Source organism: Ascaphus truei, chromosome 3 (assembly GCF_040206685.1).
Source record: "Ascaphus truei isolate aAscTru1 chromosome 3, aAscTru1.hap1, whole genome shotgun sequence".
In the NCBI taxonomy this organism is placed as follows: domain Eukaryota; kingdom Metazoa; phylum Chordata; class Amphibia; order Anura; family Ascaphidae; genus Ascaphus; species Ascaphus truei.
This window is the reverse complement of record NC_134485.1, coordinates 128,065,416-128,080,415: the sequence shown is the minus strand read 5'-3', so window position 1 is coordinate 128,080,415 and position 15,000 is coordinate 128,065,416. Positions and strand designations below refer to the sequence as shown.

The 15,000-nt window shown below is 39.7% G+C and overlaps 1 protein-coding gene across 1 annotated transcript in view; it reads left to right on the top strand.

Annotated features, from left to right (window-relative positions):
* HNF1B (HNF1 homeobox B) overlaps positions 1–15,000 on the top strand; it is a 59,058-nt gene that overhangs the window by 37,020 nt on the left and 7,038 nt on the right. The window contains exons 5-8 of the mRNA XM_075589527.1: positions 61–221; positions 2,816–2,948; positions 5,187–5,375; positions 6,282–6,400. Coding sequence (XP_075445642.1) covers positions 61–221; positions 2,816–2,948; positions 5,187–5,375; positions 6,282–6,400 — 602 coding nt within the window. The remainder of the gene's footprint in view (positions 1–60; positions 222–2,815; positions 2,949–5,186; positions 5,376–6,281; positions 6,401–15,000) is intronic.

The window sequence follows — 15,000 nt, the reverse complement described above, 5'->3', positions numbered from 1 at the left end:
GTGTGTATGTGTGTATGTATATATAATTTTTTTTTTTTTTTTTTTTTTTTTTTTTTACAGTTTTGAGATATAACCAACAAGGAAACAATGAGGTCACTTCCTCGTCTTCAATCAGCCACCATGGTAACAATGCCATGGTGACCAGCCAGTCTATTTTACAGCAAGTTTCTCCAGTGAGCTTGGATTCTGGCCATAACATGCTTTCACCTGATGGTAAATTGGTGAGTACACCTGGACTATTGTAGCTGCAGAGCTGATAAGATAAGAGGGCCAAGCAGGCAAAATAAACAAGCTTTTTTTCTATAGTTTCTCACAGGGTCAGCTGTAAACAATGAAGCATTGTAGGACAGAGTAAAAAATCTTCGATGCACATAGTTTGAACTGAAAAGCAGTGCTCTGACCCTCTGCTTTCACTAACGTTAAAAGGTGTATGTGTTGAAGCTGACCAATAAATGTGACAAAGAGCTGTTCTCATTTTATTGATTAAATACCTTGTAAAGTAGCAAAGTGGGTGGAACTCTATTTGTTTTTCTCTGCTGATGACATACTTGTTGATAAAATATCCCTTCGATGTTAGCCCTCCAAAAGCTTTGTTTTAGCAGGTCTGTAAAATTATTCAGTCATTTTTTATGATTAATGCAAAAATGTGTTGTTTTTCTTAATGAACTCTTCAAAATGGACCCTTTCGAATGTTTTATAACTTACCCCTGATGACTCATCGAGATGTGCAAAATTATCCAAAATACAATCACAACATTGGCAGTGGTTTCCCCCACCCTTTCCCTCCCCCCCCCCCCCCCATTTTGCATACTTGTGAATTGTTTTGCCAAGCCTTAAAGGGCCAATAATGTCACAAAAGTAGTCTAACATTTTTCAATTTCACAAGCTTTGAGTGAAATATCGACAGACAGTGAGCGAAACATGATGTATGGGCCCTATTTATAATCGTGAAATGCATTAAGCTGTTCGGGCAGGGACTCCTTTTCCTAATGTTACTTGTATGTCTGCAGCGCTTATGCCCATTATGTGTTATTTGTATTATTTGCTATTTTATATTATTATGCCACGTGTATTACTGCTGTGGAGTGCTATATACATTAATGGTGGTATATAAATAAAAAAATACATACATACAATGCACATTGAGTTAATTAATGCTTAGCGAATAGCTTGTGAGGTTTGATGAGGGTGCTATTTTTTTTTCTCGGCTGAAAAATTGCAAATTTTGCTTGGTTCGCAATCTTAAGTGAAACTTTTCACCATCTTTTTTTTTTTTTTACTTTTTAATCACATTTACATTATTTTCTCGTTGATGTATGTGTTCTTAACTACTCCAAATTAAAGCAGTATGTATTGGATATTGTGTGATATTTTTACTTTGCTTTTTACAGTTTTCAGGTCCTGAATTTTAAAAGATATATACGATACCGTTCACACAAGAATCAGCAGACAGCACTCAGGTTGAATAATTAAAAATATAATGTAGAAAACAAGACACAGAGTGTGTTTTGTTTTCTACAATGTATATTTAATTATTCAACCTAAGTGCTGTCTACTGATTCTCTTGCGAACGTTATCGTATATTTATTGATTTTTGATGGAACATGCACCTACCTTATATGACGACTATTGGAGTATACCTACTTAGTTAAGTTATGGTGGGTAAAAAAAGTGACAAAACCCTCCACAGCAAAGCATATAGCAAATGGAAATATTTCTGTATGCTCATTTGCATGTCTCAGACAGGTCTGCAACCCCGCCTTTCACCATTATCACCCAGCACAGCCACTGCAGCAAGGGATTCTGGGAAATGACATGCAAATGAGCACACAGTGAAACCTTTTGCTTCAAAACCATTAACATGGTTCCCTATAGGCTTAAGCTTGCTGCATGGTCACAGCTTTGAGCACAGCCAGGGTTAAGATGCATAGCCAGTAAACCCACCCACAGACAGCCGTTTCGACCTTAATGGGTCTCAGCAGTGTGGGGTTGGTTATACTGGCTCTGCAAAAATGAAGCAAGGAGTAGGTTTTACCATACTTGGTTAAGTTATGGCGGGTAAAAAAAAGTGACAAAAACTCTCCACAGCAAAGCATATAGCAAATGGAAATATTACTGTATGCTCATTTCCATTTGCTATATGCTTTGCTGTGGAGGATTTTTGTCACTTTTTTTACCCGCCATAACTTAACCAAGTATGGTAAAACCTACTCCTTGCTTCATTTTTGCATAGCCAGTATAACCAACCCCACACTACTGAGACCCATTAAAGTCGAAACGGCTGTCTGTGGGTGGGTTTACTGGCTATGCATGTTAACCCTGGCTGTGCTCAAGGCTGTGCTCAAGCTTGCTGCATGGTCACAGCTTTAAGCCTATAGGGAACCATGTTAATGGTTTTGAAGCAAAAGGTGGCACTGTGTGCTCATTTGCATGTCATTTCCCAGAATCCCTTGCTGCAGTGGTTGTGCTGGGTGATAATGGTGAAAGGCGGGGTTGCAGACCTGTCTAAGACATGCAAATGATCATACAGTAAAATTTCCATTTGCTATATATATATATCTTACATATTGAAACAGCACAAACAGCTGCTTTCTATTGTTTAAGATCTGTACCCAAATGTCTACAAAGATAATCGTCCTGAACTGGACATTTAAAAAAAATATATATATAAATAATGGTTTAATCCATGTTGGTGCTGTTTATTGCCTCTGAAGCAAAGCAAATCATAACATTCATAACCTTCTGTGCCGAGAATGTTATTAACAGTACATGTAAATAATGTATTCGTTGGTTGTCTTCTTAATGATCATTTTAGATTTCTGTTTCTGGAGGTGGGCTACCCCCAGTCAGCACCTTGACCAACATTCATAGCTTGTCCCATCACAATTCCCAGCAATCTCAGAACCTCATCATGGCCCCCATCTCTGGAGTCATGGCAATAACACAAAGTAAGTTCTTCATTCTCTCAACTATCTGTATTTCATTGGGACAGAGAGCTATGCAGGTGTACATGTATAAAAGTGAAGGAAAAAGTGCGCTACTAAAACCTATTAAACAATATTAACCCATGTGGGTATAGCAAGTGAAGGTGCAAATAAATATAAATATGTAGAGGGTTTACGTGATCCTGTACAGTCAATATGGAGCGTCTGCAGCTGTATAACAAGGAGGGGGGCTCAACACCCCGGAACTATAACAAAATGAAACACAAAAAACAGCGCACAACGCTCATAGTGCATTAAAAATTATAATAAAAAAACACACTGGTTAGGTAAGTATTCTGCATACATCTAGATGGAGTAAAAACAGCATGTATGGGACATATGTTACCCAACGCCAACCACCAGCAGCGGGATGGAAGGATTCAGCAAAACACCATCAGTCTTGCAGGGGAACACCATCTGGAGGTTACCAGGCTTCTTGTCTTTGCAGCGCACACCTCGAGTTGTTTAAACTGCCGCCCGGTCATCTATGCTCACAGGCCTATTGGTAGGGCAGTGTGGTACTGGCAATGTCCCAGATCAAATGAGTCCTGCTTCGGAGTTTCAATCAGCTGTTTCTGACGGGAGTACACAATGCTCGTGCACGGTGCACAGTACCTTCGCGTGCCTCCGTCGGCTACGTCACTGGATCGCGTCGCTGGATAGCGACACCGTGTGGTGTAGTTTGGGAGACTCTGATACAGAACTTTGCTTAGAACCAAACTGCAGATTCACAGTGACTTGGATCAATCAATAAAGTTCGTAGGTTTAAAGGAGAGTCATATTCCAACGCGTTTCAAAGCCAAACTGCTTCTTCCCTGATGATCTGGGACATTGCCATACTGCCCGACCAATGGGCCTGTGAGCATAGATGACTGGGCGGCAGCTTAAACAACTCGAGGTGTGCGGCTGCAAAGACAAGAAGCCTGGTAACCTCCAGATGGTGTTCCCCTGCTACACTGATGGTGTTTTTTGCTGAATCCTTCCATCCCGCTGCTGGTAACATATGTCCCATACATGCTGTTTTTACTCCATCTAGATGTACGCAGAAAACTTAACTAACCAATGTGTTTTTTGATTATAATTTTTAATGCACTATGAGCGTTGTACATGTATAAAACCCCTAAAAATTAAATGCTGTGTATAATTTAATTGAATTGATTGAACATGAAGATTATACATGCTCCACAATTTAGTACTGGGGTTGTGAGGCACCAGAGTGTAAGGGCCATTCTAAAGTGTGTGCGGCAGTGCGCACGCGTGCACGTGCCGCACGCTTTTTGTGTGTATGCTGTGAGCGAGTGAGGTACTGTGTGTATGTGTATGTATATATACAGTGGTTGACAAATCCCCAAAAAATCTACTCGCCACACAAAAAAATCTATTCGCCACCTAGTACCAAACGTGTGCTGCTTGGGCCAATATTTACTCGCCCGGGGGTTAAATCCACTCGCCCGGGGCGAGCAAATGTATAGGTTTGTCGAACACTGTATATATATATATATATATATATATATATATATATATATATATATATATATATATATATATATATATATATATATATATGTGTGTGTGTGTGTGTGAGTATATGTATGTGTGTGTTATAAATACGTTTGAAATAAATACGTTAATAAATTATTTATTAATTGTACATACATGTATATACATACACACACACACACACACACATATACCTACATTTCAAAGGCGGTAGCAGCACAAATTAATTATTTTCCTCATCTTCCCCTGGCGGTCGGTTCCACTCTCCCTACCATGCGCGCAGCAAGTGCACGTACTATAGAACAGCCCTAATGCTATTTGCCAACAGTATTAAGAAGTTTTAAACCAGGCCCTCTCACTTCTAGGCTTTACCACTACATCAATGAAATGAATTGAATATCTATTGATTCAGGTAAAAGTTCTATGGGTTGTTCAAATAGACAGCCATGATACTTAGATGTTTAACCCTTTCTCTGGTGGGGCACATTGTAAAAGAGAGCAATGGGTCACACTGATGAAGCAGACCAAAGTGGCAACAGCTACATTTATGTTTAGATGCTTCCACACAATTATGAATTTATAGTGCCTGTTATAAGGGAAGCTTTATTATGGCTATCCGGTTATTCTCGATGTTACATTCATGCTGTTTAATGACAAGTCTTCAACATTGCATTAATATTTTTGTGACATTCATGTCTTCAGATTTAAACACCACTCAGGCACAGAGCGTACCTGTCATCAACAGTGTTGCAGGCAGCTTGGCTGCTTTACAGTCTGTGCAGTTTTCACAACAGCTACACAGTCCACATCAACAGCAAATTATGCAACATTCGGGACACATGACACAGCAGCCATTTATGGCCACGGTGACCCAGCTTCAGAACTCACACAGTAAGTACTAAGGCAATTTGACTTCTCAGCGCCTTGTAAAAGTTGATAAAGGAAGATCGGTGGAGCAACCACTGAGAATCATGATTAATATTTTAAGGAAAATCGGTGGAGTGTCTTGTATTTTCTGGCTAAATGTTCTTATCCACTGATTAGCATTTGATGAAGCGTCGGCTAAAAAAAGCCTTCTGTCTGTTTTGGTTCAACTTTATGAAAACAGTTTAAATATAAATATGTAATTATATGTAATTACACAGCACAGTCTTAAGTGAATGACACTTCAGAGACATACATGTACAGTAACCACCTTTATATAAAAGGTTTCATACCACCTACTGTGATAGTGCGAGAAAATACCCACCTTCTTCAGTAACAATTGTTGTACCATGCATGACCCAGGCCTTCTAAGGCAATACAGTTTGAGGGCGCCCATTTTTGTCTCTCTCTGAACTTCGAAGTTCGTTAAGATGTCCAAGTCGAACTTCAGAACAAACTTTTTAATCCGAGAAAACTTCTGGTCAAAATTCGGGTTCATTTTTTAGTTTTTCATAAACTAGGTGAACTTATGGCTTTCGTAAATTAAATACCAGCACACTTTTGCAGAAAAGTTTGTAGTTACAAATTTTGGGGTGGAAATTCTTGCTTACTTTGCGTTTTTTCCCCATCATTTTTTTACAAATTAAAAAAACAAAACACAATGTTTTTTTTTTTAGAACCAAAACCGAAACACTGAAAGTTCCCGTTTGTGTCTACAAATATATTACACATTATTTTACAAATAAGATACCATTCATGAAATGATAACAAAATTGTAAACTTCGAATAATTCATGCTGTTTAACAAAGTATACTATTAAGAATTGTATCTGACTTAATGAAAACTGATTCCTGTTTCTCTTGATATCCATAGTGTATGCACATAAGCAGGAACCTCCCCAGTATTCCCATCCATCTCGCTTCCCTTCAGCCATGCTTGTCACAGATACCAGCAGCATAAGTACTTTAACAAACATGTCTTCCAGTAAACAGGTAAGAGCTACTAGAATTTGTGGTAGCTGGTACACTGACCAGAGTCCCAAAAATATTGTGGGGATATGTATCAAGCGTCATAATGGTAGCAAATTGCATATATTTGACAGCATCATTCCTACATGTATACAGTATATCAATGTATGGTTTTGGAGCAGTTTGGGAGGAGTTATTTGAGGAATAGTATACAGGCATACCCCACTTTAAGGACACTCACTTTAAGTACACTCGCGAGTAAGTACATATCGCCCAATAGGTAAACGACAGCTCACTCATGCGCCTGTCAGCACGTCCTGAACAGCAATACCGGCTCCCTACCTGTACCGAAGCTGTGCGCAAGTGGGGAGACTATAGAGCCTGTTACATATGCGTTATTTACATCAGTTATGCACGTATATGACGATTGCCGTACTGTACATGCATCGATAAGTGGGAAAAAGGGAGTGCTTCACTTTAAGTACATTTTCGCTTTACATGCATGCTCCGGTCCCATTGCGTACGTTAATGCGGGGTATGCCTGTGTTACATACATGCTCCGGTCCCATTGCGTACGTTAATGCGGGGTATGCCTGTGTTACATACATGCTCCGGTCCCATTGCGTACGTTAATGCGGGGTATGCCTGTGTTACATACATGCTCCGGTCCCATTGCGTACGTTAATGCGGGGTATGCCTGTGTTACATACATGCTCCGGTCCCATTGCGTACGTTAATGCGGGGTATGCCTGTGTTACATACATGCTCCGGTCCCATTGCGTACGTTAATGCGGGGTATGCCTGTGTTACATACATGCTCCGGTCCCATTGCGTACGTTAATGCGGGGTATGCCTGTGTTACATACATGCTCCGGTCCCATTGCGTACGTTAATGCGGGGTATGCCTGTAATGAGATTTATTCCGTTTTGTTGAAGTTGTTAGAAGTTGACACAAATGCAAAATTGTGCTCTATCTTCATATGAGAATGAAAGTAATCAACTTCTATTCCGTTACCCTATGCCCCTCTGACAGATACCAATATTGAGTACATGGGTGTTTTAGAGATATTTTATATAGATCTGTTGACTTTTTTGTTTCCACATTCCTGTTATGTTCAAGTTGATTTCAATGCCCTTATAAAATATAGGCTTGTATAAAATATTTCACCTTCTAAAAGAAAAACAACAACAACAATAATAATATAATAACAAGTGGCTTATTTTACAACTTACAAAACTTAAAGCAGCAGTCCAAGCTGCAGTTTTAATTTTATTTTTCCCCCTTTAATATGTGCGTCAGTACAATCTACACAATGATAAGTAATTAGCTAAGTTGCCGATCGATCTGTTCTCTATCGATCGGCGAAGATTCGGCTCGGGGGTTCACTAAATGGCTGTCAGTGCAGCAGAAGAGAACCAAAGATGTAAAGTTCTGTGGGGAAAGTCTTGTGATCAGGCAGTCACTAGATACAATTGGTGCACTGCTAGAGAGAGGGCTGGGCTCAAAAAGGGGTGTCCCAGAGCCTGTTTCAGAAGGGGATGTAACTTTGTAAATGTTTGCTATAGAAATAAAAAATGCTTATTACATTATAATGCATTAAAAATTTCATTTCAGAGTTGTTTTAAAAAAAGAATAATGCTAAAAGTATTTTCTCATAGTGTAGAACTGATTTATGTTTAAAAAAAAAACACACATGCTAGATATTGCTTGGTCTGGAGCTTTAGAAACAAATGAAAACTGAGTTGAAACTGTTTTTTTTATTTTGTTTGTAGTCATAATTTTTTTCTTTTTTTTCTTCATTGAGACATTGCTATGAGTCTCCTAAAATCTCATATATGGGATATAAATATACTGGTGCATATTCATGTACAGGGCTCCCGACAGATTTCAAGGGGCCCAGGACTAGAGATTCGACCAGGCCCTCCACCCCCCCCCCCCTCTGTTGGTTGCCTTCTCCCCACTTCGTGTCGGCGGCCTTGCAAGCCCTCCCCTTTCATACCTGTATTTCTCTCCCACCTCTTTCTCACTCACTCACTCACTCATCCCTCTCCGCTATCACTCAATTACCTCCTCTTACTTAATCCCGCACTCAACACTCATTTCACCCTCTTCCCCTGGCCAAACACACACAGTTCCCCCCAATATCCATACAATTCCCCCCACACACAATAATTACCTCCCCAATACACACACAATACTCCCCAAGTATACAGACCACAACCCCCCTAAATAAAGACACCATTACACCCCCCAAAAACAGACACCACTACACACACCAATATACAATTACCACAAGCCCCCATACAATTATCACTTCTTCCCCCACCCAGATACAATTACCACTACGACCCCCGCAGATACAATTACCACAACTACCCTCCCAGATACAATTACCACTGTTACCCCCCTCAGATACAATTACCACTATTACCCCCCTCAGATACAATTACCACCCCCTCGGAGATACAATTACCACTCACCTCTGGTTTCCGTCACCATGCCTCGGATCTCGCCAGTTACTGCCTGCCTCTTCCCACGCCGAATATGCCTCTCTCTCCCGCCGGTGTGCGCCGGAAGCTGGGCCCGACATCTGAGCGCGCTCAGCTTCCGATGTGCACTGGCAGGAGTGGCCCAGCTTGGGAAGAGGAAAGCAGCAGCTGGGGAGAGCCGGGCTCAGCGGCGGCGGCGGCAACCAGAGGCCCGACAGACAGCTGGATGCGGAAGTTGAGCCTGACCTCTGGAATACTTGTCCCGGCTCTCCCCCCTGTCGGCAGCCCTGTTTATGTGGACTGTAAACAGTGGACTGATTGGAGAAACCCTGTAAAAGAAAATTGTCAAAGGATTATTGGGGGAATCCTTGATGGAGAAGGATTTAGAAGTGCTTGTAAACAGTAGGCTTAGTTATACTACCCAAAGTCATGCAGTAGCTGCAAAGGCAAACAAGATCTTATCTTGCATTAAACGGGCAATGGATGGAAGGGAAGTAAACATAATTATGCCCCTTTATAAAGCATTAGTAAGACCATACCTTGAATATGGCATACAATTTTGGGCATCACTTCTTAGAAAAGACATTATGGAACTAGAGAGAGTGCAGAGAAGAGCCACCAAATTAATTAAAGGGATGGACAATCTAACTTATGAGGAGAGGCTAGTTAATTAGATGTATTTACATTAGAAAAGAGGCATCTAAGAGGAGATATGATAACTATATACTGTACAAATATATTTGGGGACAGTACAAGGAACTTTCAAAAGAACTATTCATCCCAAGGGCAGTACAAAGGACACGGGTAATCCCTTAAGGTTGGAGGAAAGTAGATTTCACCAGCAACAATGAAAGGGTACTTTACAGTGAGGGCAGTTAAAATGTGGAATTCATTACCCATGGAGACTCTGATGGCAGATACAATAGATTTGTTTAAAAAAAAAGGTTGGGCATCCTTTTAGAAAGGAAAGGTGTACAGGAATATACCAAATAAGTAAACATGGGAAGGATGCTGATCCAGTCAGTAATCTGATTGCCAATTATTGGAGTCAGGAAGGATTTTATTTTTCCCCTTATGAGATATCATTGGATGATATTTCACTGGGGGTTTTTGTTTGCCGTACTCTGGATCAATATACTGCAAGTACGGATATAGGACAAAGTATCTGTCATTCAAATTTAGCATACTGTAGATTGAACTTAAAGGACGCATGTCTTTTTTTCAACTTCATCTACTATGTAGCTATGATTCCAGACGCAAAACTGTTGAAAACAAAATACATCAACATTTGTATTAAAGAAAAAAAAATCCCATAGATTTAAATGCTTTTTTATTTGATGAAACGTAACATTTTGACCAAGTCATCTTTAGGAAAACATTTATATGTCAAACAAAATCTATATTTTTGTTTAATAGTAATTTCACAAGATAAAATGTTTTTGTATTCACACAAAATATCTGTGTGGCTGACTATTAGCTTTGAGCTGTAGAGAAATGTGGGAAATTTGTCACACTTATTGATTATGAGATAAACTGTAGACAACCTTGAATTTAAATGCTGTTAACTAGTATGATGATTTTGTCACTGCTTTCTTTCTTGATAAGAACAGTACATAAAAAGTTGGCATGTTGGAATGTATGGTCTCAATTGCTATTAAGCTATGGCCTTCAAAATGATTCAGATGAGATGACTAGTTTGAACATATAGGAAAGAATGAACTTGATAATATTTTGCTGAAATTGTTTATTCTGGGCACCATTCTGTTGTTGTGTGCTATGGGACCCGAGGGAGTCCAGGATTACATTTGATTATAACTAGGACTTATGATTTTAGGTTTTAAATGAAAAAAAACTCAACCTGATCATCTTGCACTTTTGGTTAAAACCTATAAAAATCGAATATTAAGCATCCTTTCCTATTAGATTCCACCTTTTGTGGCAGCCCATCCATAGGTAGGCAAAGACATCATGGGAGAGTTTCGACACGAAAAAAAGTGCAGCAATAAACACCAAATCCAAATGCATGTAATTTTTCCCCATTGTTAACAAACATGTAAAAGAATTAAAATAAACACTGTTTTGATGAAAAAATAAACCCCTAAATCTAAAATCTAATTAGGTTCATCATTGTATACAGTATATTTGACTGAAAGAAGGCTGCTGTTTATTTTGTGTCCTCTGCAGCTCACTGTACTTTGTCCTGAAATGTCTGTAAATTGAATGTATAACAACCTCTGTTCATTTAATGTAACTATGTATTGTCATCATAACTCTGTGCCCAGGACATACTTCAAAACAAGAGGTAACTCTCAATGTATTATTTCCTGATAAAACATTTTAAAAATAGAAAAAAATAAGTACGTTGCCAATTAGAATGTTATGGAATAGCAGAGGCCATGTTCTGTTGCTTTAGCTCATGCTGTTGTAACTAATGGAAGAGCTGCATCTTAATTCACCTCGGTACCTCATGTCTGCTGATCCCATTATTAAGGTATTATATAAACTGAAGACAACGGATGACAGACCTGTGTCGATTCAGCCACGCGAAAGTAGCCTGACTGTCAGTATCGAGAGGGCAAAGTGAAACTAAGAAGAGAGAGTGCCGCAGTGTGCTAGTAAAAACTCAAGAATGTTGTTGTGTGCACATTGCAAACATAAATAGAAAACATTTTTTTAACATGGCGGCACTTACAGAACCAATGGGCTGTATTGTTGAAACAGACAGCCTCCACATGAGCATTTTGCGTTTTTTTTGTACTTGTAAACAGAATTGAAGAAAGGTGCAATTGGAGCTAAAACTTTGTTTGTTATGAAGTTTGGTGCAACCTGACAAACCAGGCACTCAGTCTTATGATGACATCATGAACGTTCTGGAGGTGCACTTTCTCCCCAAACTCTTGGCTGAGCAATGTGAATAGAATGCTGTGTTTGTCTATGCATAGTGAGGCAGTACAGAAGCACCTATTGACAGAGACTATACTCACTGTACCCAAGGCCATGGAACTAGCAGCAAAGGATGCTCAAATCTGAGTGCAGCAAGGTATGGGCAGAGTATACAAGCAAGACAGCGGATAGTGAAAAATGTTACCGCTGTGAGGAGCCTGGTCACTATGCATCAGTATGTTGGCGTAAAGAACTTGTGTTGGCAATGTGGCAAAAAGTGACACATTCAGTGGGTCTGTACTTCCAACTATTGATTACCTTTTTGTTGGTTTTGCTTGTGGCAGAAATTCAGCAAGATTGATCTGTGCCAGGCATAAATTGATAAAATGTCACAAAAATTGCTGACCATTGTGACATACAAAGGGCTTTATTAATATTGTCACCTGCCTTTCGGGATAATGTCTGCCTCAGCTTTGTTCCAAAGAGCCATGGATCAGATTTTGTGTGGATTGCCAGAGGTCCAGTGATCCCTGATGATATTTTGGTGACTGGCAAGAATAAGGAAGAACCCCTTGAAGAATTTACAAGTACTGGACGAGTATGGCCTACTAGTCTGCAAAGATAAATGTGCATTTTTTCAGCCCTCAGTTGAATATCTTGGGCATGTAATTGACGCCATTTGCAAGGCTCTTTCAAAGGTTGAGGCTATAGTGGAGCCCTAGCTACACATAAAGAGTCAGCCACACTCTTTCTTTTGGTGATTGAACTACTATGGGCGATTTATTGCACATTTAGCAACAATCCTGAAACCGCTGCACAATCTACTGTGCTAGAACAAGACCTGGAAATTAACAGAAACCTATGATGTAGAGAACACATCTATAACTTCTACTCAAGTAAGGAAAGGTACCCGTTTTGACCCAGGACTATCCCAAGTTATAGACCTTGTGATGCACGGGAAGTAACTCTCAAATACCAACAGATCTAATGCCTTACATCTCCAGAAGGATAAAGTTATCAGTTCACTCTGAATGCTTGGTGTGAGCCATTATTTTACCACTTCCGAGGCAACAGATGTTGGAACTGCTACATTCTAGTCACTGTGGAATGGTTCATATGAGTCATATGAAGAACACTTGGGGCAATTTTCGAGTATGGGAAACATGCCTCAGTTGGCCCTCCCACATCCCTGAGATTGTTATGAAAATCTGTGACAGGGAATTCATTGCTTGTCTATTTGAAGGAAACATGTTCACAGTAGTTCTTGATGCCCATTACAAATAGATAGAGAGCTCTATGATAATGTCTACTACTCTTGAGAGTCCACTTCAGAAGCTGTAAGCAATGTCAGGTGATTACAGCCTCCCAGAGCAACATTGTGAGCGATACCGGGCCACAGTTTGTCCCTCGTGAGTATGGGAGTTTTCTGAAAGCCAATGGCATACATCACATTAATTAGGTCTTTACAATCCATCTACCAACTGATTAGCAGAAAGTTTTGTTCAGACTATGAAACAAGGTCTAAGATCTGTATTGGGACATTCGTCCATTCAAAAATGTCTGGATACCTGCTTGTTTTACAGAATTACACCTCATTCTACCACCAACGTTTCTTCAGCTCCTCTAATGATGGGACATTAGCAGTATACTTGTTTTGATCTGCTTAAACTAACCAAAGCACGACAAGTGATGCAACGTCAGCAACAAGAACAAGTCAACAGATCTGTGCACAGAACAAGACACAGAACCTTTAATCCTGGAGTGTCAGTCCTAGCTTGAAACTATGCCGCTGGAATTAAATGGGTCCCAGCTATAGTGATTGCACAGATAGGATCTGTTTCGTACACTATGTAGACTACAAACAATTTAATCTCGAGGAGACATGGTTATCAACTGTTAACAAGAGATACAATACCCAAATAAATACCACCTGTTGAAATACATGACCCCACCATTGAATGCGAGTCATCTCTGAGTCAAGAGTCACACATTCCAGTCTCATCTCCTCAATGCGGCTCTACAGCAGAAATTACACTTTTAGCTGTTCCAGCTGAGAGTCCGGAGTCTATTCTTAGACTGCAAAACTCTGGCAAAATGTCCTATGTAAGAAGACCAGAAGTCTGCTGTTTCCATCTCCAGAAAGAATGGCATCTTCAAAGATTGAATTTATAGGGCAAATCCACTATTCTCCCCAATTCAGAAAATGTTTTGTTCTTAACACACTTTGCAAGCGCCAATATAATAAGAGGGAGGAGGCCATGTTTTGTTGTTGTGACTCTCGCTGCTGAGACTACTAAAAAAACTCTGTGTGAATTCACCTCTGTGCCTTTTGTCTGCCAATCCAATTATCACGATAATGTGTAAGATTGGATACCCAACTATAGTAGCTGTGTGTCTACTGATATCAATATTTTAGGTTTAGTAGTCTTTTTTTTTTAACCCCTTACGATCTTCCTCAATGTTCACTTAACATATTTATCTGCATTTTCAGCTGGAATTAGTCCTTATGAAGCCCTTTTAAATTGGGAGTACCTTCTTGTCATGGACCCACAGAAATGTCAGTTTTAATGTAAACAACATTAAAACATACTGTACGCTTACACAAACCAAACATAGGACAGTTTTCATGAGTCCTGGTGGTATATTTTTTTAGTGGACCCGGGTTGTTAAAAACATTGGACTGGCCAAATACCCGAGAACGTTCTGAGATATTTTCAACTTATTAAAAAGACGAAGCAATAATAATATTTAAACGCATGGCTTGTTTTACGTTGCCCTTGCCTGACAAAGTGAACACTGAAAATGTAATTCCATGTTTGCCTGCATCTCAACTCCTGTTAGGTTTCCCACTCTTTGTAGTCAGGAGAAAAAACATTTATCTAAGCCCACAAATCTTAATCAGTCAGCCAATCAAGCGCATCAAGACTCCTTGGAATACTATTTCCTTGAAAGGACTTATCAATCCATCTGCAGGCCACTCAGCCCTAACCAGGCCTGATTAATTATTATATCTTGCCCAAGCGGACTTTGATGCTTGCTTGTTGAAACAAGCCCTACAAATGCAGGAAATAATTGTTTAATCAAAATGCACCAATATGCTACCCGTTAGGATGTCACAGGTCCCAATAATTAGTGCTCTCTTGAAGCATGGGTAGCAAAGATAACACGGCAACACTCATTTTATTTTTCACATGCTTTCATATATCTATACCCTAATGGAAAGGCAGCAAATACGAAACATCAGATCAGTG